The sequence below is a fragment of the Diabrotica undecimpunctata genome, chromosome 5 (genome assembly GCF_040954645.1).
Source record: "Diabrotica undecimpunctata isolate CICGRU chromosome 5, icDiaUnde3, whole genome shotgun sequence".
Taxonomy (NCBI): Eukaryota; Metazoa; Arthropoda; class Insecta; order Coleoptera; family Chrysomelidae; genus Diabrotica; species Diabrotica undecimpunctata.
In genome coordinates, this window is record NC_092807.1 from 135,483,482 (window position 1) to 135,507,951 (window position 24,470).

Sequence of the window (24,470 nt, forward strand, 5' to 3'; positions counted from 1 at the left end):
ATGTCATGAGGCATACTAAGTACCGGCTGCTACAGTTAATAGTCCAAGGAAGAATCGACAGTAGGAGGGGACCGGGAAGAAGACGACACTCATGGATGCATAACCTGCGACAATGGTTCGGACTAACATCGACCGAACTGTTCAGAGGTGCCGTAAACAAAGTCAAAATAGCCTTGTTAATAGCCAACGTCCGAAACGGATAGGGCAAAGGAAGAAGATACTTTTTGTAGATCCTGAAATTATGTTTTCTTGACGAAGATTTTACAATTTTCCCGTCTAGAAAAAATCTTCCTCGGTACAGGTAGAAATTGGTAACACAACTTTTTCATTTTATTTAATTATTTACGTTACACCATATTACATATTATTAATTCAATTTTGGTTTAATTTTATTTTTTAAAATAAATTTTATCAATCGAATGTTTAGTATCTAACTTTTCATTACATTCTTGTAATCTTTTTTTCTAAAACTCATGCTTTTAGATCTAATTTGTTTGTCAAAATATTTTTATTCGAGAACTATGTCTTGTATCTATTTAAGGTGACAAAAATTAATAACAGTTAAATTATTTTTATTTAATTTGACATGGTTTAATACTTTCAACATATCCTAATTAAAGGTCGAGGTTTATTAATAAATAATAAACAAGTACATGGTATATAAACTATATCTCAACAAATTGAAATTAAAAAACTAGGTGCTTATTTAGTTTTAATATTCTCAATCATCTTTTGCTGCTCTTTCTCCACAATAATATCAATGGTACCGTTTTGGTAGATTTCTGGTTTTATAAAAACACTTAGTAAATTTCCTTTTAATGACAAGTCTTTTCTGTTCATTAAAAACACTGTAGTTAAAGCTCCTACGAAGAAGTTGAGTGCCGCAAACGTTGCACATGCATTTGAAAATTCGTAGTGCTCCATGAGGGATCCTCCAAGAACAGGACCCAGGACCTCCCCAAGAGAATATACAGATGACCATAAACCTGCTATTACCGAATGTGTCGCTAAGTCATCCGCATATCCATTCTCACTAAAAAAAAAAAAGGAAATAAATATGAGCCATATCAAATATAAAAGAATAAGTACTAATAAATTTAAAATTTATCTATTTTCATGTAAGGAGTTTATGGATTACTATCTCAGAAAGAGTAATGCTGTGACGATATCAACGTCACACCAACGCTCCATACGCACGCACTCACACTTGACTACAGACAAAGTCCGAGTTCTATTAGAATGTTGATCTGGGAAGAACTCTACTGGCCCTAGGTTGTTGGCCGAAGGCCAACTGCTTCTATTTGATGTGTTGATCTAGTGGCAACTACCGGCCATAGAATGTTGATCTGAGACATACCCGTTCCGTGAATAAATGCTAATTAGTCACTTCCCACTCCTTGCCGGATCGAGTGTTGATCGATCCGTTTACCTCTAACCCAGATCACCCCTATTCTTTGGCGTGTATGTGTGTTAACACATCGTATTTTCGTTTGATTTTTATGAAATTAATTATATTTTATTTTTCGCAGGTATTAAACAATGGGTCATCGAACCGTCAATACCAGTATCTCTAGGATTGACTTTTAAATTGTACATATTATCTAGGATATAATTTTAATTTTGTTATTATGTTATTTAGAATATATTTTTATTTAAATTAAACCTGTGTTTTACTGAGTCTGCTATCTAAAAGAGCTACCCGTCACAAGCTTGGCGAAGCAAATTTAATGGCACGATCAGAGATGAATGTAACAGGGTCTGACTGTATGTCTGACAGAATGGATTTCAAATGTACGGCTTAAGATAAGCCGCAAAGCATGAAATTAAGAAGAAGAAAAGATTTTAGATGGATTGGATCCTCTAAGCCTAAATGATACACATCTAAATTTGATAAGTGAAGTAAAGTATCTTGGGGTAATATTGGACTCGAGGCTCATTTTAGAACGAATAACCAAGAAAGCAGTAACTATGCTAATGGTAGGCAAAACTCATGGAAAAATATGGGTTTAAAACCAGACATGTTATATGGGATTTATAACATGGTGCTAAAACTAATAACTACATATACATAATTGGTATCGTGGAAAACTCAAACTAAGCGAGATGCGAAGGTTGCTTGTCTTGGAACCACAGGGGCTACGAGGGGCACATAAACAGGAGCACACAAACAGGAACACACAAACAGCAGCTATGAAGGATCTACTGGACCTCCCTCCTTTAAAGACAGTTACAAGATATACATATATAAACCATATAAATAAAAGCCATATAAGCAATATGGTACCCATATAGAGGCCTAAAGTACATTCCACGTGTACATTTTACCCACGAGAGGGATTATACCTATAGAAAGACGGGTTTAAAACTAAGGAAGGGTCGGACTTAAAAATACTTAGTAGTGCTGGAAATTTTAACGTTTTTATTCCATTAGGAGAATATTCCTCCGCATTTCACTACAGTACAATTTGCACTATGCAAAAGAAAAAAACATGAGGGTTTTCGAACTAAAACTAACGAATATATACACAGATATCCAAGCATGAGCCACTCATATAAGCCCTAAGGTGGACTCTAAGAGTGTGTCAGAATATAGTGGGAAACTCGAGAGACAAGTGGAATATAAGTAAAACACTTTTATGGGTTTCAGGTCAGTGGAAAATACACTGTAATGAAAAAGCTAATTCACCTGTCAGATGAGCATCAGCTCATAAATACTTCGGTACAGAGTCGGCCGTAGGAGTACCAGAAAGTATCGTCCGTTATCAGAAAACTACAATGGGACTGTTTGATTGGGATAACCTGCAGACTCTGTAGCGGAGGGCCTCAAATATTTAACCATATCTTAAATGACGCAAGGCGCTAGATCGCAGGCGGCAAACATTTTTCAAAGTGACTCCAAAAACATACGCTACCCATCATCTAGACCTGTATAAGCAGGGTCACAGAGTCATGGAAGATGTACATTAAGCCAACTGTCTTCAGTTCGGCTGCAGTGGTACGTATTCCTTTAAAAAATAGTACCCATCTCTTTTGTATTGACTATTCTCAACTGTACATTTAGATCACACTCTAATTGAAAGTAAATAAAAAATCTAATCTAAAATCTAAATTTAAAGTATTATTTTTATCATTTAAAATCTACAAAATTTGTCTCTATACCAATATCTCCGTGTCATCCCACCCTAGTAACATTTTTTTACAATACACAGTGTTTTTTTTAAGAAAAGCGTGCTACAACAGAACTGGGGTTTGAATATAAACTGGAAAGCAATCGAAGAGCTTTATTAAAAGAAATAGTAATTATCCTTTAAAAACCAAATTCTTCTGTAAATATTAAGAATGTGCATTCAAGATAACTTCATTTTTAGATGAAACATATATCTATCAGAAATGAAAAAAATTGTTCGAATTGTTAAATTATAGTCATTACTAATAAATTTAATCTTTACAAACTAAATTTATTCTTAACCTCCTTTTAGTTATCATACATACAAGACATATAGATATTTAGCATACATATAACAATTTACTGATGACACATGTGCAAAGAACCAACGGACTGAGTATATAGGAATATTCTATTTTCACAATTAAAAATACGTGTACAAATAAATAAAAGTTATCGTTATAATTTCTCATTTCGTATTGTCTAAAAATATGCTCATTAAAATTTACCTTAATTCACGAAATATTTCAAATATACTTACATAGCACTGTCTAAAATAAACTGATATGTAGGCATTAATGCCATTCCTACTGTAACCCCTAGAAGTGACAAACTCAACATATTTAGCCACAATGATCTAAAAAAGAAACACCATAAATACAATCATAATATGACATATGCATAACGCATGATATTTTTTAATAAAATTTGTTAAGCACATAAAAAGTTTCAAATAATTTAATGTTATTTTTATTTATGAAAATCTTAAGTTACGATGTTCGTAGCATCTGCAACTTCTTTGAAATATATATTGAAATGTATTGAAGTCCCCTCGTATTTGCTAAAGCAATCAAAGAATATTTTAGTGTATTTCATTTCCCATTCGTACGTATTAAAACACAGAATTCTTCCAATTCATCTTAGCGTCGCCGAGTAAAATAAGCCATTTTCAGAGTTGTTTATATTTCCTTGGTATTTTCTTTGATCAAAACCGCTTTTTGGGATATTCTGCGTTTCAAATAAATATTCCAGTTTATATGTTTTGTTTATGCTAAGTTAAGCGACAGATACGGACTATCTCTTAACATAAAGAAAACCAAATTTATGGCAATTAGTAAAAAACCAATACTAAACGCTCAACTTACAATCAACCAACAGAATATCGAAAGAGTCGAGCAATATACATATCTAGGCACCAATTTAAATAGCCAATGGGACCACTCAACAGAAATTAAACAGCGAATAATAAAAGCAAAAGCAGCATTCGTTAGAATGAGAACCATTTTCAACAGTCGAGACATATCATTAAAAACAAAATGCCGTCTATTGAACTTCTACATATTCACAGTTCTGCTCTACGGAATGGAAGCATGGACACTGACTGTTGCATCTATGAATCGGCTCGAAGCTTTCGAAATGTGGTGTTATAGGCGCATCTTACGTATATCCTGGGTTGACAGAGTTACTAATGTGGAGGTCCTGCGTAGAATGGGGAAAGAATGTGAAATTCTCATGACTGTCAAAACCAAAAAGTTGGAATATCTAGGACATGTCATGAGAAATCAAGAACGTACGGCCTTCTCCAGCTGATTCTCCAAGGGAAAGTAAATGGTAAGAGAGGACCGGGAAGAAGACGCATTTCCTGGCTTCAAAATTTACGAAAGTGGTATAACACGACTACCACTGAACTGTTCCGCGCTGCAATAAATAAAGTAAAGCTGATTCTCCAAGGGAAAGTAAATGGTAAGAGAGGACCGGGAAGAAGACGCATTTCCTGGCTTCAAAATTTACGAAAGTGGTATAACACGACTACCACTGAACTGTTCCGCGCTGCAATAAATAAAGTAAAGATATCCGTGATGATCGCCAACATCCGGAACGGATAGGCACTTTAAGAAGAAGATGCGAATGAATTTAAAAGATTATTAGATCACTCTCTCTAAGACGTGATCAAGAGCGGTGGGCCTCAGCGTTATGTCCAAAATTCTAGGTCGAATTTGAAATTTTTCTGTTTTGTTCCTTTTCATGGAAAATGTGTAGCACTTTAATCAGTTGCAATTTAAGTGAGGTTTGTAAGAATCGTTATTTCCATTCTTGTTTTGTGTCTCCCTGGTTGTCATCCCATGCTTTTTGGCAGTTTGGAGATGAATTTGTTCATGTTCAGAGATTTCCAATCCAGTTTCAACCCTAAGAAACTTTAGTGCAAATAAGCACCCTCAGTGCTTTTTTTTTGGTGAAATCAGGTAACTTTTTGTGTTTTAATTTTGAAGTAACGACAGACATTTTTTTAAAAGTAATAATTACTTTCATAACAATTTAAATTTTGATAATTAATATGGTAGATCTTATGACAGCTAGATTCACATTTTTCACATCCAATGTCATTGGATTGGTACCAAAAGCCGACAGCATCAGGCAGGTATATAAATTACTATTCAAACCATACCACCCGTCAAAAATATAATACCATACTTGGTATGAAAAACAGGATAATGTCCATTGTTGATGACAACTTTTTACAAAAAAATCTGTACATAATATACAAAATTTTTCGTAACAAAGGATATCCTACACAAACTTAAAAAAAACTGATTTACAGCACTAATTTCTAAGACGGTCCCGTCCATGATTCTAACAACAAATCGATCAAATATAAAAAACTTCCCTTTATTAATGGTCTAGCTCATTCTGTCATATCTATATTCAAAAATGTTCCTAATATTAGTATAGCTTAATACAATACCATGAACAGCAAACAACTATTTTCAAAAATCAAAGACCCAGTACCAACCTTATATAAAAGTAATGTCGTTTATGAAATACCTTGTTTAGGATGTCAAAATAGCTACATTGGTCAAACATCACAATGGCTAAAACAACGCATCACACAACATAAAATTGATTGCCGCTTGGGAAAAAAATACTTGCGCAGTAGTTGAGCGTTATGAAAACACTGGTCATATGCTAGACTATAACAAAGCTTACATTTTGGCACAGACTGATAACTACAAAAGTAGATTATTTCTTGAGATGTATTACATTAACAAAAACACTTTAAATTATAAAACGGACACTGGACAGTTAAGTAACATATATTGTAACATATTAAACAAGATTTATAAATATTCAAAATAGCCAACATTCATCTTAATAACAACTAACCTTAATAATTCATCAAAGAAATATTATACTTCTAACTTTTCTTTTATTGTTATTTTTATTTTTACATTTGAAATAATTTTAATTTTTTATCGTATAGCTGTAACGAACGTGCTTAAGACAATTTAATCTTGACATTCAATATTTCAAATACTTCAATGTCAGTTTTTATTTACGAAATCTTTTAAATTCTGTGAGTGTTTTAAAATGTATTTGTACACCATTTTTTGTTAATGTTCAAATTGTTTTAGTTTACTCCTGAGGAAGCTATTAAATAAATGGCGAAATATTGAGTATCTCAGAAAAAAGAAAGATTTTCATTACAGACCACTTTACCCCATAATTCGAACGTATTTATAAATTATTTTTTGGTCGAAATAAACACTTCTAATATATATATAAATATATATATATATATAAATATATATATATATATATATATATATATATATATATATATATATATATATATATATATATATATATATATATATATGTTAGTTTTGATATTTCCGCGGGAGCTGTATGTTATATCAATGGTATTCCGGGTTTGACTCCGCGTTAAATGTTGTTGGTTTTGATAAAAACCATTTTGACGACGTTTCGGCAAGATCTCACTTGCCATTTTCAAGTCTCTCTGGATGGTCTGATTCTTGTCGATGTTCGAGTGGAAGTGACTTGAACTTCCACTCGAACATCGACAAGAAGCAGACCATCCAGAGAGACTTGAAAATGGCAAGTGAGATCTTGCCGAAACGTCGTCAAAATGGTTTTTATCAAAACCAACAACATTTAACGCGGAGTCAAACCCGGAATACCATTGATATAATATATATATATATATATATATATATATATATATATATATATATATATATATATATATATATATATATATATATTTTGCTCTTGCTTTACTCCGAGACATTTGTACATGTAATTTTCTCCCATGGCCTCGATGTTTTTGTCATTTTGCGTATCGAATCCTCGGGGCTGAACTTTTTTTCTGACTGTATTTAAAACACGAAGTACATACTAATATCATCAAATAATTTATTAATTTGTTGTAACTAATTAAATACGATTACTTCTACAATTAAGTGGATGAAATAATTTCGAAAAATAAAAAAATACTTACTCTGGCAAAAAATTAAAACAAGGTCCTAAAAATAATAATATCACAGAATTGCCAAATAATCCAACGGTCATTAACCACCAATAAACTTGAAGTTTATCTGTTAAGTAGCCCCAGAACGGACATGATATTGCATATGTTCCAGATGTGAGTAAAAATATCAATCCTATTACTGTGTTGGAAAGAGAAAACTGAAACAAAAATGTTTAATTAAAATCATTGTAAAAAGATGGACGTAAATGCAATGGCGGTAAATGTTACTAAAAAAAAAGAGATGAATAGATGACATTTTTGGGATTCTGTATAATGGGGCTTAGTTCTGTAAGAATTTTATTAGATCCATTTGCGTGTCCAGTCTTGGAATATTTATTAGCTAGTTCTACTTTTTTCTGTTTGTAAGTAGTGTAGTAGTAAGTAGTACCTCGGTGGGGTTCGAACTGTCACAGGCAGAAATAGGAGCGAATGAGAGACAGACGACGCGAGAGAGATGGTAGCCTCATGAACGCAGGTGGTTGAAAGTCTTTTGTGGTTCGTGAAGTGTTACACATAATTAGTAAGTACGATAATAAAGATGTAAAAACTATTAAAATTGGGAAACTTTCTTTGCTTTTACATATTTAAAAGAAAGAGTATTTTCTATTGACAATTTAGAAAGCTAAATAATTTACAAAGTGTTAAAAATTTTCATATTTACCTTACTAAAGTGAGGTTCCAATGTGGGATCCAAAAATCCCCATGTCATTGATACCACGATCATAATAAAACATGTCATCATGATCGGGGTCAACTTCAAAAGACTAGTTAATGAACCAGACTTAGATTCAATCTTGGCTTCTGAAACAGAGATTAAAACAATATAAATTAAGTATAATACCATTAGTGTCTTGTATAATCTTTGTTTAACATTAAACTAAGACGAGAAATATGTAAACTATATAACAAAGGAAGTTTCTTCTTGTTTGAGTGCCAAATTAGGCATGGGTAGCTTCCATGAATATTTGCCGATATTGTTCTCGATCTTACGCGGCATGTAACAATTCATCTGCTGATAAGCCAGCGAAGATTTGACAAAGGTTTCGAAACCATAAATATTTCTTAATATTGTTCTGAAGCTATTTTCTTGTGGCATGTTAAAGTAATTACTATTTAAATGGGAATAAGCCACAATTAAAGGTTAAAGTACGTTTATTGACGTTACAATTTCCACTTCGAAAATCCTGTTGCATTTAAATGCCTATTCATAGATTGATTATTTCCGAAGTGGAAATTGAAACGTCAATAAACGTAATTTAACCTTTAATTGTGGCATATTCCCATTTAAATAGTAATTACATAAATATTTCTTCCTACCAATTCCACTTTTTCCCTTGATCTTTCCGTTGAATATTAATTGCAATATCCAGTATTTGCTACCTTTCATTATTTGTCAAAGATATTAATGTAACCATTATCATATCATTATATTTCTTTTTTTTATCATCTTCGTCAAGTCACCTACGCCTTGACCCATTCTGTTTATCCTCTTGATCTTGACCCATGATATCATGAAGGCTTCTAATTTGTTTATCATCTTAACCTTTATGATCCAGATTTCATATCCATATAGTAATACAGGATACATATAATATTTTAGGAACTTGATAATGATCTTAGTTGTAATTTTAGCTGAAAGTCACACATTATAGGTCTAAGTTTTATTAATGCTCCTACAATTTAGTTACGAGTTTTAATTTCTTCATCATGATTTAGTGTCTCGTTTATTAAACATCCGAGTTATTGTAACGTGTTTGGTAAAACGAGCGGTTCTAATTTATGTAAATAGATTTATTCATAAGCTTACAGTTCGATAATATCTCATCAACTAAACTAACTAATATCAGCGCGGCTTTTATATATACAAAATAGGTTGGATTGTAGAGCCAAACAAGATCACCTACTTCAAAGCTTTTATTGTTGCATCGAGAATCATATTAATCTTTCATACTGTCACTGGCTAACTTCTGGCAGTCGACATATTCGCATGTAAATCACTTTTTTCATCAATCGCTCATTCCTTGTATTAGGTTTTACAAACAAATAACGTAAACATGTAATCAACTAATATTTGAATCGATTTTTTCTATTAAATAAGATATTCGTAGAAAAATATCAGTTTAGATTTGTATTGCAAAGTTTAATAATTGGCAAATTCCGGTCTTAATCTAGCTTCCTCTCTTTAAAATTTAGAAGTTAATTTTATTTTTATGTGGGTTTGTACAAATTGCATAATTGGAAATTATGCTCCTAATTTCACTTTAGTTGTGTACCCATTTCATTTATAAACAATTTACTTCGGCAATTTCAAACATAATAATTAATAGGAATTATGATGTTCTATATAACGTATTAAGAAAGCCTTCAAAGACATAAGTTTAATAACCATTTAAAAATGAAACAAAGGTAATAGTTGCCATTATTTTATTGGATTTAATGTTGTTTTAATTGTAGTCACTAAAGTTGTTAAAGTCTTTGAACTTAAAGTCTTTGTTCGGTTTTGTGTTTGGCATATTTGGATTCTTTAACGAATTTCCTTAATTTGGATAGTGATTTCGAACACTTATACTAGTATTTCCATTTTTCTTTGGGCTGCTCTTAATTTGTTTGTGAACGTTTTAATAGAGGTAAGAGTTTCGGTTTCGTATCTCATAAGAAGTAATATACTCGTCAAAAGTCAGGAATATTCAGCTTTGGACTTCTTCTTTTTTTATAGCGCTATCTTACGGTGGAAGTAAGCAGTCACTATAGCTATTATTTGTTATCTTTGACCTTACCTAACCTAACCTAAACAACTCAATGGAAGTGCAACCATGGTTAAGAGATTTCTCAACCATGAGATTCTTCGCCTTCCTGTCAATGTCTTTTCCTCTATTTTATCGTGAATGATTAACTGAAGTCAATCATATCTGACTCTTCTCATTAATCATAATCATTATCAACCCATATGGGTCCACTGCTGGACATAAGTATCCTCCAGCTCTTTTCATCTGTCTCTGTCTTGTGTGGCGTGCATCCAGTTATTGCTAACACTCTTCAGGTCATCAGTTCATCTGGTTGGTGGGCATCCTCTGCTTCGTATTGCTTCTTGTCTTGGTCTCCACTCGACAATACGTTTCGTCCATCGATTGTCTGATAATCTGGCAACGTGTTCTGCCCAATTCCATTTTAGCGACGCGATTTTTTCGATGACGTCTGTTGTTTTTGTTCTATGACGTATTTCTTCGTTTGGAACTCGGTCTCTCAGAAAGACACTCAACATCTGGCGCTCCATAGCTCTCTAAGTTACGCGAATCGTATTTACTACCTTTTTTGTATGCTAATGTTTCCGCTCCATAAGTGAGTACATTGGACAAAGATATGGATATATCTAATTTAAATACATAATTTAATTTACCAAACGCTGCCCATGCTTATCCTATGCGACGTGGGAGCTCACATGTCTGGATATCTCTGCCCAACCGAATTTTATGTCCTAAGTACTTATACGATGTAGTCTAGTCACAATATCCCTTCTATCAACAGCAATATTTCGATTTAGCAACAGATTAGTCATTATTTGGGTCTTGTTCATATCAACCTTTAGTCCGATCTCCAAGGAAGCGTGATATAATTTTTTAAACATTATTGTTGCATCATCCATACGATCTGCTATAAGGACGATGTCATCTGCAAATCTCAAATGACTGAGCTTTTTTCCATTTATGTTGATACCATGCTTGTTCAGATGTGCCTTCTTACAAGTATTATCTAAAAGCGTCGTGAATAGCTTTGGAGAGACTGTGTCTCCTTGCCGTTCTCCTCGCTGTGTACAGAATTTATTTGTTTCTTGTTTAGATAGTCTTAGGCAAGCTGTGGCATTTTGGTAGATATATTTGATTATGTTAGTGTAGCGATGGTCTATTCGGCATTCTATCAATGTTTTTAACATTTTCTGATGTCTTATAGTATCGAATGCTTTCTGGTAGTCGACAAATATCACTGCCAATGATTTTTTGTATTCTGTAGACTTCTCTATCAGGTTCTTAATCACTAGTAAGTGGTCGTTAGTGCTGTATTCCGATTTGAATCCAGCTTGTTCCCTTGGCTGATAGAAGTCTAATTTAGGGTCCAGTCTTTTTTTTGATAATTTTTGTAAAAAGTTTATGTATGTGTGAAAGTAAGCTGATAGGACGATAGCTTTTAGATCTGTTATGTCTCCTCGCTTGTGTAATAAAATATTGACTGCACTGTTCCATTGAAAAGGAGTTTTTCCTTGGTAGATGCATTCGGTAAAAAGTTTGGGTAAAGCCTGGATAATTTTATTTCCACCTAGTTTGATTGCTTCGATCACTACTCCTTTCACTACATGACCAAAATATTCTAGCTTCTGGTCTTCTAATTTACTAATCTTTTGATGTTAGATCTTTTTAAGCTTCAATCTTCAGCACCATATAAGAACTTATGTAATATCGGTTTAATCACATTCTCTGTTCTAAATTAGGATTCCTGTTAGTAAGAAGTAATTTCATTTTAATAAACGCAGCTTTTGCGATTTCGATTGTGATTCTCTATGATTTGACTATAAATAAATAAATTTGAGAATATTCTACTAATAATCATGCATTTAATTTTTATGGGTTTATAATCAGTTAATCGTGATCATTGGATCTATTTTTTCATTCTAACAAGTCCTGTAACTATTCCAGGTGCTGACGATTAGCATTGTGTCGTCGGTGTATCGTATATTATTAATAAATCTCCCATTTACCTAAATTATCACATTAAATATAATTAAATATTCGCTTTGTTAAAAAGAGACTCGGAGTTGGACAAATTACCTAGTACTGGAGTTGTATAGTTCCTAGTTGGGTTTATATTTCTTCGGAGAATTTATTATCTACACTAATAGCTGCTCTTTGGTTTGAGTGAACCTCATTTATTATTTTTCTATCGTTGCTATTGATATTCTAATTATTTAATTTCATTAGTTAATCATACTTCATTTTATCAAAAGCCTTTTGCCTAGTAGTCAACAAAACACATATAAATATGGAAATTTCTGTACATACACCTGTATATTAATACCATAATGGCAAATAATGCTTCTCCAGTTTCGAAGTTACTTTTTGATACTTTTTGAAATTCTTTACCTTCATTGTTTGTGGCAGTCTTTAACTGTGAATCCTGTTCCGTTTTCATATATTTTATTTTCTGATCATTAAAAATCGCTCCATATTGATATGGTTTCACTTTTTGGTTATCCTCAGAAATTATCTTTTCAATCTTACCATTAGTACCATGCAGAAAAAAACTAATAACCTGGTTTTGTTATAGTAGATCATTCCTTGCGTTTGTATTACGCTTTCCTCACTATTTTTTCTAACAAGAAATTGTATAGTATAGTATAGTATTGTATAGTACAGTTGCGGATGGAGCGGACGCAGTTGTCCACATCCATTTCCCATGGTTGAACGGGCAGCAAAAATTTAAAGATAACATAAATAACTGCCGTTATATGTCCGAAAAAATAATACATATAAACATCACAATGGACTACCAAAAATTAAATGTCATATCTATCTATAGCCCCGAGGACTGCAAACCTAAGGAGGAACGAGAGGCATTCTACGAACAATTGCAAACTATCTTGGATGAACTACCTCATGAAGAGCCCTTAATTCTTATGGGTGATTTTAATGCACAAATAGGAAATGAAATAGTTCCAGGAGTAAAACAAAGATTTAATGAAAACTACATCAACGCAAATGGAGAACTCAAAGCTAATCTCTGTGCCTTGAATGAACTGAGAATCAATAATACATTTTTTGACCATAAGCTCTTATTTAAACATACATATAAAAACTCCCGGGGCACAAATCTATGATTGTTTTTATAGTCACTAATAGAAAAATCCACCCAAAGCAATTCTAGATATCCGAACTTTAAACTCAGCAGACGCAGGAAGTGAACACAAACTAGTACTAGCAAAGATAAGAATGAAAATGACACCAAAAAATTTTCTACAGGAAATCACCGAGAAAAAATTTAATGTAGAATCACCGTGGAACGACTCTACAAGTGAAATGTACTAAAGGAGGCTAGCACAGAAGATACAGTTAAAACAACTAGACAACGTCGAAGATATAAACGAGAGTTAGGAGAAAATTAAAAACAACATTAAAAAAGCAGCAACAGAAGTTCTAGGAAAACGCAAAGTCATACTGAACAAAAGAAACAACAACCATACACCATAATTTAGAAAAGAAATAAAATAGAAATGTTAACAGAAACGAGAACCCTACACGAAGTACAAAACATCAATTACCCCAGAATATCAAGACACCTATAGAAGAATAATGAAGGAATTGAAGAAATACAATAACATACCAGCAAACGAATGGGATGGATACCTGACTGAACTGTTTAAAGCAAAGGAAAATAGTAATCAACCCAATAACGTACCTGAATTAAGACACAACATAGAAAAAGAAGTTTTCAGGAAGTAGAAATAGCCATACATTCACTCAAAAATAGAAAATCACCAGGACCAGACGGAATAACCAACGAGCTTCTAAAATACGGAGGAGAAAGTATAACCCTAGAGATGACAAAACTTATACAAAAACTAATATTGCCCTGCCAGATACCAGACGCATGGAGAAACAGCATAATGATACCAATAATCAAGAAAGGAGATATTAAATACAACAAAGTACATAGAGTAAAGTAGCTAAATAAAAAGGGACTGGGCAGTGATTGGGAAATTCGTCAACATTTAAAAAATATATGGGTATGTAAATTTTTAATTAATTAGGGACACCATTAGTAATTTGCTTGTATTTTTGACCCTGACGTTTTCGACATAGTGACAAAAAAAAATCCATAATATAGTAAGAATAGAAAAAAATATGAAAAAAAATTACAAATTACAAAAGGAGATAAGGAAGACCCCAACAATTATAGAGAAAAGGCCATCGAGTACAATAAACCAGCATATATATATATATATATATATATATATATATATATATATATATATATATATATATGTTTTATAAACCTGACAAAGGCTTTCGATAGCATCCAAGTCGAAGACGTCTTACACCTACTGTATAAAAGAAACATACCAATCAATATTATACAAACCATCGAAAACATCTACTTCCATAATCGAATACAGGCAAAGACAAATGGAAAACTAACACAGTGTATACCAGTACAAAGCGGAGTCAGGCAGGGTGACTCGTTAAGCCCACTTCTCTTTAATATAGTAATGCACGAAATAATACAAGCAGTACGTAAAGGTCATGGTTGCAGAATGGTGAACAAAGAAATCCAAATATTATGTTATGCAGACGACGCCGCATTAATCGCCGAGACAGAAGACGAGCTCCAAAGATTAACACACATCTTCAATACAACAGCCAAGAAATATAATTTGATAATATCAGCAGAAAAAAAACAAATGTATGACATCTAAATACCCTTCTTTTTCACGTGCCATCTCCGCGACGGAGGTTGGCAATCATCGTGGCTATTCTGATCTTAGATGCTGCTGCTCTGAATAGTTCAATTAATGTGCATCCATATCATTCCCTCAAGTTACGCAACCATGAGATTCTTCTTCTTCCTACACTTCTCTTGCCCTGGATTTTCCCTTGTATATTCAATTGAAGTAGGTTGTATCTCTCATTACGCATAACATGCCCCAGGTATTGGGTATTCAGGATATCTAAATACCCACTATGATGTAAAATCGAAATTGATGGGAAAATATTAAAGCAGGAAGGAACTAGTTACGGAGATGTTGAAGAAGAAGTACGACAATAAAGCTTAAAAGCAAGTAAAACGGCGGGATCTCTTAGAACTCCTAAGACAAAACACAAAAACAAGAATCTACAAAGAAGCAATTAGACCTATATTAATATACACGGCTGAGACAAGACCTGAGACATCTAAAATGTGACGACTACTAGAAACATCAGAGATGAAAATACTACGACGAATATCAGGAAAAAGTCTGTTGGATAGAGAGAGAGAGAGAGAGAGAGAAGCCAAAACATAAGAAGAGCATGCAACACAGAAGAGATAAATGGATGGGTGACAAAACAGAAACAGGAGTGGAACGAAGACATTAGTAGAATGACAGAGGATAGGAATAGCACGAGATAAGTCACCAAATGGACGAAGAAATATTGGCAGACCAAGAAAAAGATGGTGCGACAATTTAAACAATTTAGGAGGCTAATATTGAAGAAGAAACAAGCTTTAAAGCCTGCATACAAGCAGGAAGAAGAAGAAGAAGAAGAACAGGCAGCGCAGAATATACCACCAACGGGTTGGGTGGTGTATTCTGTGGTTGTAGAGACAACCACAGGCGGTGAGAAGTTTAACAATATAGATTTGTTTGTACAATTCTTTATTGCGTTTTTAAGTGTAAAAATAAAAAGAAATCAAGTGTATTAGTTTTTATATAAGCGGCTAACCAACCAAGCGATATACCGTAATAAGTATTATTGGTAATGAATCCTACTGCATAATCCATTTGTAATTTTTTTTCATATTTTCTTCTATTCTTACTGTATTATGGATTTTTTTTGTCACTATGTCGAAAACGTCTGGATCAAAAATACAAGCAAATTACTAATGGTGTCCCTAATTAATTAAAAATTTACATACCCATGTATTTTTTAAATGTTAACGAATTTCCCAATCACTGCCCCGTTCCCTTTTTATTTAGCTACTTTACTCTATGTACTTTGTTGTATTTACTAACTATATTTATTAATAGTTAATAGATAAAGTATATAAATAGGACAATAGGACAATAGCATTGTAAACAAGATTTATTATTGCGGTCAATCTCCTAATGTCAAACATTTGGAACAGTTGCTAAATAAATCGGTTATTATACATTTTTTAACTTATATATAATAAACTTTCATTCGAATTTGTAAACATAAAAATGAAATATCGAATCACAATGACTTCCTGTAATTACTAAAAAGGTAAAACTTTTATAATAAACTTGCCAACTCAAAAATATAAGTGTTGGATACGACTGTTCTTCTTCTTCACGTGCCGAGCTCGATTATCGAGCGTTGGCTATCAAATTGGCTATAGTAATTTTGTTGACGGCAGCTCGGAAAAGAGATGCAGAGGATCTGTTAAATCAATCTCTCAGGTTTCTAAGCCATGACGTTCTTCTTCGACCTGGCCCTCTTCTTTCGTCTACCTTGCCTTGTATTATTAAATGTAGTATATTATATCTCTCTGGGTGGCGCATAACATGGCCAAATTATTCAAGTTTGCGATTTTTAACTGTTTTGACGACTTCCCATCTTTTCCCAACTTTTCCCATCCGATGCAAAACAACTTCGTTATGAACTCTATCCACCCAACTTATTCGTAGGATTCTCCGATACACCCAGATTTCAAAGGCTTCCAGTTTCTTGAGAAGTGTATCCGTCAAAGTCCAACCTTCGACACCATACAAAAGAGTAGAGAACACATAACATCTCACTAATCTAATTTACAGACTTAAAGTAATATTGTTGTTATACGACTATTACTTGATGGCAATTCATTTTATATAACAATAAAACACTGAAAACGTTGTTTTCAAAACTTCCATAAATTTTATTATAATATCTTATCACTACAGCTGTTTCGGCAGAGTGCCTCTCTCAAGTGATCTATTTTTGGTATATGTTTACACTTTATAGTCTTTAACTGAATAAGTTGAAGAGGAGAAAACTGTTTGTCTCAAGTTATTCAGAATTATGACTGTATTTTTTAATTTATTGCCAAAGAGAGTTTGATGCAAAAGAATACCAAGACCACCGGATAATAAGTTTAATGAGTCATACGCTCAAAATATTTTTAAAAATTGTACCGGAGAATACACAACAAACTTGAGTAGGACATAAATGACACACAATTTGGATTTAGAAATGCACTAGGAACGAGGGAATACCTGTTCGCTGTAAATGTACTTGTGCAAAGGTGTATGGATGTTAATCAGCCAGTATATATAAGTTTCTTGGATTACAACAAAGCCTTCGATAAGGTCAGACATAACCGTCTTATCGAATTACTTAAAAAGAAAAGCTTAGATATGAGAAACATCAGGATCATTAGCGCTATCTATTATAATCAGATCGCTGTGGTAAAAGAGAACGACGTCTTTTCCAATGAAATGCAGATTGAGAGGGGCGTCAGGCAGGGCTGTCCTGTCTCCTAATTTGTATTCAGAGGAAATAATCCAGGAAGCACTAGAAGAACTAACTATGGGAATAAAAGTAAATGACCAACCAATCAATAATATACGGTTTGCCGACGACACTATTTTATTAGCGGAATGTCTTGAGGATTTACAACAAACTGTTGACAGACTGGTAGAAATCAGTGAAGAAACGGACTGTCCCTAAACCCAAAAAATACACAATTTATGGTAATTACAAAAGCCCAACAGCGCCAAGAAAACATAATAATACATGGATAACAAATTAAAAAAGTTGAAAAATATAAATATCTGGGTACAATAATAAACGAATATAATGAGTACGCAGAAGAGATTAAGGCAAGAATAGGATAGGCAAGAAATTATTTCAACAAACTGAAAAAAGTACTCTGCACCAGGGACATTTCAATTTCTTTAAAGATAAGAGTTCTGAGATGCTACGTGTTCTCCATATTATTTTATGGGTTGGAGGCTTGGACATTAAAGAAAGATGTTTCGGACAGATTAGAAGCCTTCGAGTTATGGGCCTACAGAAGGATATTAGGAATAAGTTGGGTGAATAGAGTCACGAATGCTGAGATGTTGAGGAGAATGGGAAAAGATAAAGAGGTTTTAAATACAATTAAAATCAGAAAACTGCAATATCTGGGACATGTCATGAGGGACGAGCGGTATAACTTGCTGCAATTAATAATACAAGGAAGAATACAGGGTAGAAGAAGTCGCGGAAGAAAACGCATCTCCTGGTTAGACAATTTGAGAGCTTGGTCTAACTGCACTTCGGCTGACCTCTTTAGAGCAGCGGTATCGAAAGTGCAAATTGCCATGATGGTTGCCAACCTTCTTAGAGGAGATGGCACATGAAGAAGAAGATGATAAATTCTAATAACGATAGCTTAAGGCCTTTATTTTGGAAGTGAAAAATTTGAAATTCATCATTAAAAGAATGATTATGATCTAGAAGGTAAAGTGCGTATGTAGAATCTGTTTTTCTATTATTGAAAGCCCTTTTATGTTGTGCTATACGTTTGTTAAACGATGTTTAACAAACCAGTTCTACCAGTTTGACCGATGTAAGTTTTTGAGCAGTCGCCACATTTAAGTTTTTATACACCACTGTGTAAGTGCTTTTTATTTTGACTCTTATTGTGCAGGATTTATAATGGGCTATCCTCTAAGCCCATTTCTATCAGATATTTTTATGGATCATCTAAAGACAAAAATTTCAAAACATCCCGTATTCAAACAGTTTTTATATTGGTAGAGATACGTAAACAATGTACTGTATATTTTATAGGAACTAACAGGCAACTTGACCAATTTTTATCATATATTAATTCACTCCATAGTCATATTGAATTTCCAATAGAAACAGAACAAAATCAGTCCATAAATTTTGAGATTTAAATATTGAGACCTAAAAACAAACATTAGTTCTCCATATTTCATAAACGTACCCATACTGACACGACTAAACACAATTCATCATTCCATCACACAACCTAAATTGGCAGCCTACCATAGCATGATACATAGATTAATAGAAATTCCGATATCAAAATACAAATTGGAAATAGAATTAAATATCATTAGGCAAATAGCAGTAAACTGGCAATAGTTAGTGAACAAATAATTAATAAAATTTTAAATCAAAAACTACATAAGAAAGCCCTGAAATTAGTATTTTTACCACCAGAGACAAAAACTAAGTACCTTCTGCTCGATTACATATACAGACAAGATACCAACAAAAATAGCCAAACACATATGAAAGAAAGGAATAACACCAGCTTTTAGAACAAATAACAACTTGAGCAAATATATTAAAAACAACAAGAGCCAAAATAAAAAGCACTTACACAGTGGTGTATACAAACTTAAATGTGGGGACTTCCCAAAAACTTACATCGGCCAAACTGGTAGAAATTTTAATAAACGAATAGCAGAACATAAAAGGGCTTTCAATAATAGAAAAACAGATTCTGCGTACGCACTTCACCTTCTAGATCATAATCATTCTTTTAATGACGAATTTCAAATTCTTCGCATCCATAATAAAGGCCTTAAGCTATCTTTATCAAAATCTATGAAAATTAACAAATTTAAAAATACAGATATAATTCTGAATGACGAACTTGAGACAAACAGTTCTCTCCTTCTCAAATTATTCAGTTAAAGACTATAAAGTGTAAACACATAACAAAAATAGATGAATAGAAACCTCTGTAGTGATAAGATACTATAATAAATTTTGTGACAGTTTTGAAAACAAAGTTTTCAGTGTTTTATTTTTAAAAATATAAGTATTTAAAAATTGAAAATTTTACATTATTTCTGAATTTGTTTCTACTAATTAAGCAACTGCCAAACACTGCTAGAAATAACACAACAGACATAATGTAATATATATGACAGTAGGTATAGTGTAACATTATAAAAAAGTGAATTACTTACTTTGAGGCCTTTCCAAAATGAAAATATTTAACGGTGCAAGTATCACCAAAATTATTCCTACTACGTAGAATGGGAGGCCAAAGCCTCCGATCTTCCTAGAAAAAAGACATTATTAATATTATCTTTGACAACACAATATAAAAAATCTATGTTTATGTAGGTATATTTTGTATGATTTTTAATTTGTCTTGTATTTTTTGCATTTGTTTTATATTTGTAGACAAAAAAGCACTTGTTAGATTAATACTATATAGGGGAAAGTAGCCGAAATTGTACCGGCACCAATATTGTACCGTTCGCGTCATAAAAAACTGGTACAACCCTTATAACCAAAAATCGTGTTTTTTAAGTTGTGTACGTTGATCTTGTCACATGTGTCATTCTAATTTCTAGGGCACTGTTGCCAGTTCAACGAAAATATTATATGAAACCAGCTAAAAGCAGAGCTGTGCGACAGACCGCCAGTTTTGAGTATACTAAAAACTAAAACATTATCGAGCATTCATTATCAGTCAGTCACATTTATTTAAACATGCATCCTAAAAAATTCTCCTATTACTATTGTAATTTTCCATAATCTCAATTAAGTACCCACACATTGATTTGTGTTTTATTATAATTTATGAAAATATTTCAATTCAAAAATAATGATAGATAATCAATCTAAACATAACTTTAAATTATTATAATAAAACATTACAGTGAGATATTGGATTGTAACTGTTACGTTTTGGAAAGCGTTTTTTCGTCCCGGATATTTTATAGTTTATAATACGTAGGATAAAGTATAATGTTAATTTTTCACATTTCTTGTTCTTGTAATAAATAATAATTTAATCTTGGTAGTTTGCCTGTTACTAAACTTATTGACACAAAATACAGTTCGTGTTCGGTAGGTAATTGAAGTATAAAATTACAGTAGACGCATTCCAATGTTCTCTTCAAACATTTTGGATATTAGCTCAACCCTATCTTTGGTTATTAAATTTATTAGATACAGTTTTTTGTTGTTAATGATAAAAATAATACCTATCTAAAAACTTTATACATTTTTGAACGTTATTTTTTATATATAGATTTTGTGCAATTCCGTTATCTATGATGGCAAAAACGAATTGATTAACGGACCATTGTGTCCAGTCTGAACACAGGTTTACATTGGGAAAAAAAAGTGTACCAGTTTTATATGACGGGAAGTGTACCACTGTATTTATCCTTTATGAGGAAGCCAGAATGCTCTTATGTCGTTTAGTGGAACTAAAATAGTTACTACATAGAGTTAAGTGCTGAAGTTTTACAACGTTCACATTTGTCGATTTTGTTTTATCGAATTTTTTGTATTTCATGGTGTGTCGGTATAGTTTTCTAGTTTCATACGTAAGGTTACAACATCTGTAAAGGTATGTGAAAACCATTTTGATTCATAATATTAATACAAGAAAAGCATGCATTTAGGTGGATCAAACTAAGTTGTTTCCTTTTGCTGGACCGTTTTTAGGTTAGGAATAGTAGTTTATGTACATAAAGTGCAAGTTTCCCATATTGTACCACGCCGAGTTGCCTATATTCTACCGGTACAATTTTAGATACCGTTGAATATTTAGGACCTACTTATTTTCAAAATAAATAAATGTATATATTCTTCTATCTCTTCTATATCTTCAAAGAAATCAAAGTTCGAATAGAGAAAGCACGTACAAACTTCAATAAAATGAGAAAGGTACTTTGTGCAAGAGAACTAAAATTGGACTTGAGAGTTAGGCTGGCAAGGTGCTATATTTTCTCGACTCTGCTTTATGGGATAGAACCATGGACACTTAACGCGTCGACTGCTAAAAAGTTGGAAGCATTTGAAATGTGGGTGTATAGAAGAATCCTGAAGATATCATGGACCGAGCATGTAACAAACAACGAAGTCATGAGAAGAATCAACAAAAGAATGGAAGTATTGGAAACCATCAAGACACGAAAGCTGCAATACCTGGGGCATGTTATGCGTAATGAGAGATACAACCTACTTCAATTGATTATACAAGGGAAAATCCAGGGCAAGAGAAGTGTAGGAAGAAGAAGAATCTCATGGTTGCGTAACTTGAGGGAATGGTACGGATGCACATCAATTGAACTATTCAGAGCAGCAGCATCTAAGATCAGAATAGCCATGATGATTGCCAACCTCCGTCGCGGAGATGGCACGTGAAGAAGAAGATTCTTCTATGTTTTAGATGCCTAAAGGAAAATATGGAACTTGGAATGTGGACGACATGAGTCGGGCTCTTCAAACATTCCGTAATGAAGATATGGGATTAAATAAATGCTGCAGGCAGTATGGAGTCCCTAAGCCTACCTTGCTTCGACACCTTAAGGGGACCAATGTCATGGCAAATGAGAAAACTAAGGTTTTTGGTCGAGTTGATCACATTTTAAAACTAAAGACGTTGATGTTTGGTCTCACGATCAATGATGTTCGACGGCTTGCACTTCAAATCGTCGAGAGAAATCAAATAACACATAATTTTAATAGAAAATACCAAATGACAGGAAAGTAGTGGTTGTATGCTTTCAAAGCTCGTCATAAGGACATAATCTCACTGAGAGAACCTCAAGCAACATCCATGATGGGCGCAAAAGGATTTAATAAAAGAAATAATATGATAATATTATTGATACAACTCGCTTATTTAACGAAACGGGTGTCAGCACTGTGCAGAACAAATGCCAAAAGGTTCTCGAACAAAAAGGTAAAAGGCAAGTTGGGTTGTTTGCAAGACAGTTGTTTGCTGTGCGAGTGCTTTAGGAATTTAAGTTTCACCTATACTTATATTTAAGTGTATGCGAGTGGACAATGATTTGAGTTTTGGTGCTCCACCAGGGAGTATAGTTGAGATAAAAGTCCAGCCTACATGACTAGTAATCTCTTTGTAAAATGGCTCACTCCAAGAATTTCGAAGTAATTTTACGTACTAGAAAGCACGGTGTAATACTGATACAATTGCCTGGGCATACGATCCATCGGATACAGCTTTTGGATAGAAATTGCAGGAAATGGTTTCCGAACTAGTGGATGGCCTGTTGATCGTATAGTGTTTAAAGATCATGAATATTGTGGGGCTGAAAATTTAAATGACCATGAATGCAGTGAAATTAGGGAAGATGGTGAAAATGAAGAGTCTATTTAGACAAACAAGGAACCACTTAGGTCTACAACAGGAGCTAATGTAGAGTACGAAATAATCTGACCTGAACTACCTAGTCCTAAAGAGAGTTTAGCTACTACTACTACACTTACTAAGCCTACTAAAAAACTAGTAAAGCAAGTCCAAAACTTAACATTTCAATTGATTGAATTTCCCTGATATCGAAACCTCATCCAAAATCCGAAAAGGGAACAGCACAAAAGGCAATGGTTTTGACGGAGGGTCCTTATAAAAATGAATTAGAATTAGCTAAATAGCTATAGTAAGCGCAGTAACAGATAAAACAAATAAAAATGAAATTGGGGAAGGTTAAACAGAAATCGTCCAAGAAACTTGTAACTGCTCCAAATATAAAACTAGAAGGTAAAACTAGTCTTAAAAGGAACAAAGAAGTAGGAAAAGGAACAATACAGTTTTAACTCAAAATTCTTAAATAGTTCCACTGTCAGTATTTTTCTTTAACTAACTTTCTTTAAATATTAATTAGAAACACATTTAATTTTTTTTATCTGAAATAGTTTTTCGTTGATTCTGAAAAATCATCTTTTTTGAGTTACGACACTATTGTATTATTAGTGCGTTATCTAATAGTGTTTACTATTTTTATTAAAAATCAACACAATTTCAGCTTACAATAGATTTATGTTGACGTTTCGATTTCCACTTCGGAAATTAATTAATCTGAAATTGTAGTTAATTCCTAATGCCACAAGAAAACAGCTTCAAAACATATTTAATATATTATTAACTCACATCAAAAAGCACGCCCCCGATTCCTGGACCTGCGCACAGTCCTAACCCTACAAATGTTTCTAAAATACCCTGAAAATAACATACATTAATATTAGCTGGCTTTATAAATAATAAATAAGTTTAAAACATTTTTAAATTATATAAACAATGTAAAATTTTAAACTTATCGCTTTTAGATTTAGATTCCTATTGGAGCTATGCATATAATAAAGTATATACAGGACGATTGATTAGAATGATAAAGCTTAGTAGATCAGTTATAATAAAAGCTGCTAAAAAGTTAGTTATAAAAATTATAGACAGTATTAAGCTTGGTGAATAAATAGTGATTTATAACACACTACCGGA

General features: G+C 33.0%; 1 protein-coding gene across 2 annotated transcripts in view; it reads right to left on the bottom strand.

The window, feature by feature from the left end:
* Positions 1 to 555: 555 nt before the first annotated feature.
* LOC140441829 (MFS-type transporter SLC18B1-like) overlaps positions 556 to 24,470 on the bottom strand; it is a 118,083-nt gene continuing 94,168 nt past the window's right edge. For both annotated transcript variants that reach the window (XM_072532770.1, XM_072532769.1), the window contains exons 5-10: positions 24,123 to 24,191; positions 20,173 to 20,263; positions 8,155 to 8,294; positions 7,464 to 7,651; positions 3,708 to 3,803; positions 556 to 1,033 (exon numbers count right to left, since the gene is read on the bottom strand). In XM_072532770.1, coding sequence (XP_072388871.1) covers positions 703 to 1,033; positions 3,708 to 3,803; positions 7,464 to 7,651; positions 8,155 to 8,294; positions 20,173 to 20,263; positions 24,123 to 24,191 — 915 coding nt within the window. In that variant the 3' untranslated portion in view covers positions 556 to 702. The remainder of the gene's footprint in view (positions 1,034 to 3,707; positions 3,804 to 7,463; positions 7,652 to 8,154; positions 8,295 to 20,172; positions 20,264 to 24,122; positions 24,192 to 24,470) is intronic.